The sequence below is a fragment of the Echinops telfairi genome, unplaced genomic scaffold (assembly GCF_000313985.2).
Source record: "Echinops telfairi isolate 266 unplaced genomic scaffold, ASM31398v2 ScPeMD7_7469;HRSCAF=8507_1, whole genome shotgun sequence".
Classification (NCBI taxonomy): domain Eukaryota; kingdom Metazoa; phylum Chordata; class Mammalia; order Afrosoricida; family Tenrecidae; genus Echinops; species Echinops telfairi.
Genome location: NW_022111373.1, coordinates 1,299,773 through 1,301,064, shown reverse-complemented (window position 1 = coordinate 1,301,064; position 1,292 = coordinate 1,299,773). Strand labels below are relative to the sequence as shown.

Sequence of the window (1,292 nt, the reverse complement as noted above, 5' to 3'; positions counted from 1 at the left end):
GATGAGGGCAACAAATGTACATATGTGCTTGACACAATGGATGTATGTATGGATTGTGATAAGAATTGTACGAGCCCCCAATAAAATGATTAAAAAAAAAAAAAGAAAATGTTTTAACAAATGTAGAAAATGATGACAATATATGTACAAATATGCTTGATACAATTGATGTATGGAATGTTATAAGAGCTATAAGAGCCCCAATAAAATGACTTTTTAAAAAAGTGACTTAACAGTGATTTAAATTGCTAAAAATTAAGTACATAAATCTTTCAAAATTAATTTCTTAAAAAGTAGAAGTACATAATTTTTATAATAATATAGTTTGACATTTGTTCTTTGTAGAACTTTGTTTTAATAAGGTTCTTCTGAAGCTGGCCGGCGAGAAAGCTTAGGTTTGTTAGGGTTATTTTCCAGCAGCCAATCAGCTAGCCAAATCTGTAGAAGAAAATGGGAACAATCCTTTAATTAATATACATTTAAATATTCCCTTTCGATTTACATCAACTGAAAACTGAAATAACTTTCAAACTTTCAAATTTACTTTAACAATAAGAAAATTACCATTAAGAATTACAATATTAACTTTTGCAAATAAAATGTTGTTATATACAAGTATATATAGCAGTCTTGAAAGTCATGCTAAAAGCAATTATTTTTTATACATCATGATCAATTAAGATTCTACACTTGATCTTAGCCAAAAGGCCAAGAAGTGATCAATTAAGATTCATACCAAGTATGCAAGGATGGTTCAACATTAGAAAAATAAGCAATGCAATTCACCATATAAACAAAGGAAAAGAACTACATGATCATATCAATTGATATAGAAAAGGTAATTACAAAGCTCAACACCTATCCCTGATAAAACACTCATCAAAATAGAAAAAGAAGGGAAATTCCTCAACATTATAAACACCGTATGTGGGAAACCAATGGCCAGCATGGTGCCATGGAAAGCTTTCCCTTGTAAACTGAAACGGACAAAAGACGCTTTATCACAGCTCTTACCCAATATTGTGCTGGAAGGCTTAGCCAGAGCTACTAGACATAAAAAAAAAATTAAAAAGCATGCAAACTGGCAAAGAAGAAGTAAAACTCTATTTTCAGATTATATGATTCTATACATAGAAAACCCACAAGACTTGACAAGAAAATTATTGGAAATAATGGAAAGACTTAGCAGGGTGGCAGACAACATATAAAAATCAATCAGCCCCCCACTATCATGATCCCAATTCTACCTTACAAGTCTGGCTAGACCAGAGGATATACATTGGTACAGATAG

The 1,292-nt window shown here is 31.1% G+C and overlaps 1 protein-coding gene and 1 pseudogene across 3 annotated transcripts in view; both read right to left on the bottom strand.

The window, feature by feature from the left end:
* Positions 1-294: 294 nt before the first annotated feature.
* The window catches only part of NME5 (NME/NM23 family member 5), a 24,691-nt gene continuing 23,693 nt past the window's right edge, over positions 295-1,292 (bottom strand). For all 3 annotated transcript variants that reach the window (XM_045285319.1, XM_045285318.1, XM_004696631.2), the window contains one exon: positions 295-438. In XM_045285319.1, the coding sequence (XP_045141254.1) occupies positions 355-438 (84 nt within the window). In that variant the 3' untranslated portion in view covers positions 295-354. The remainder of the gene's footprint in view (positions 439-1,292) is intronic.
* LOC115873806 lies at positions 632-720 on the bottom strand (annotated as a pseudogene).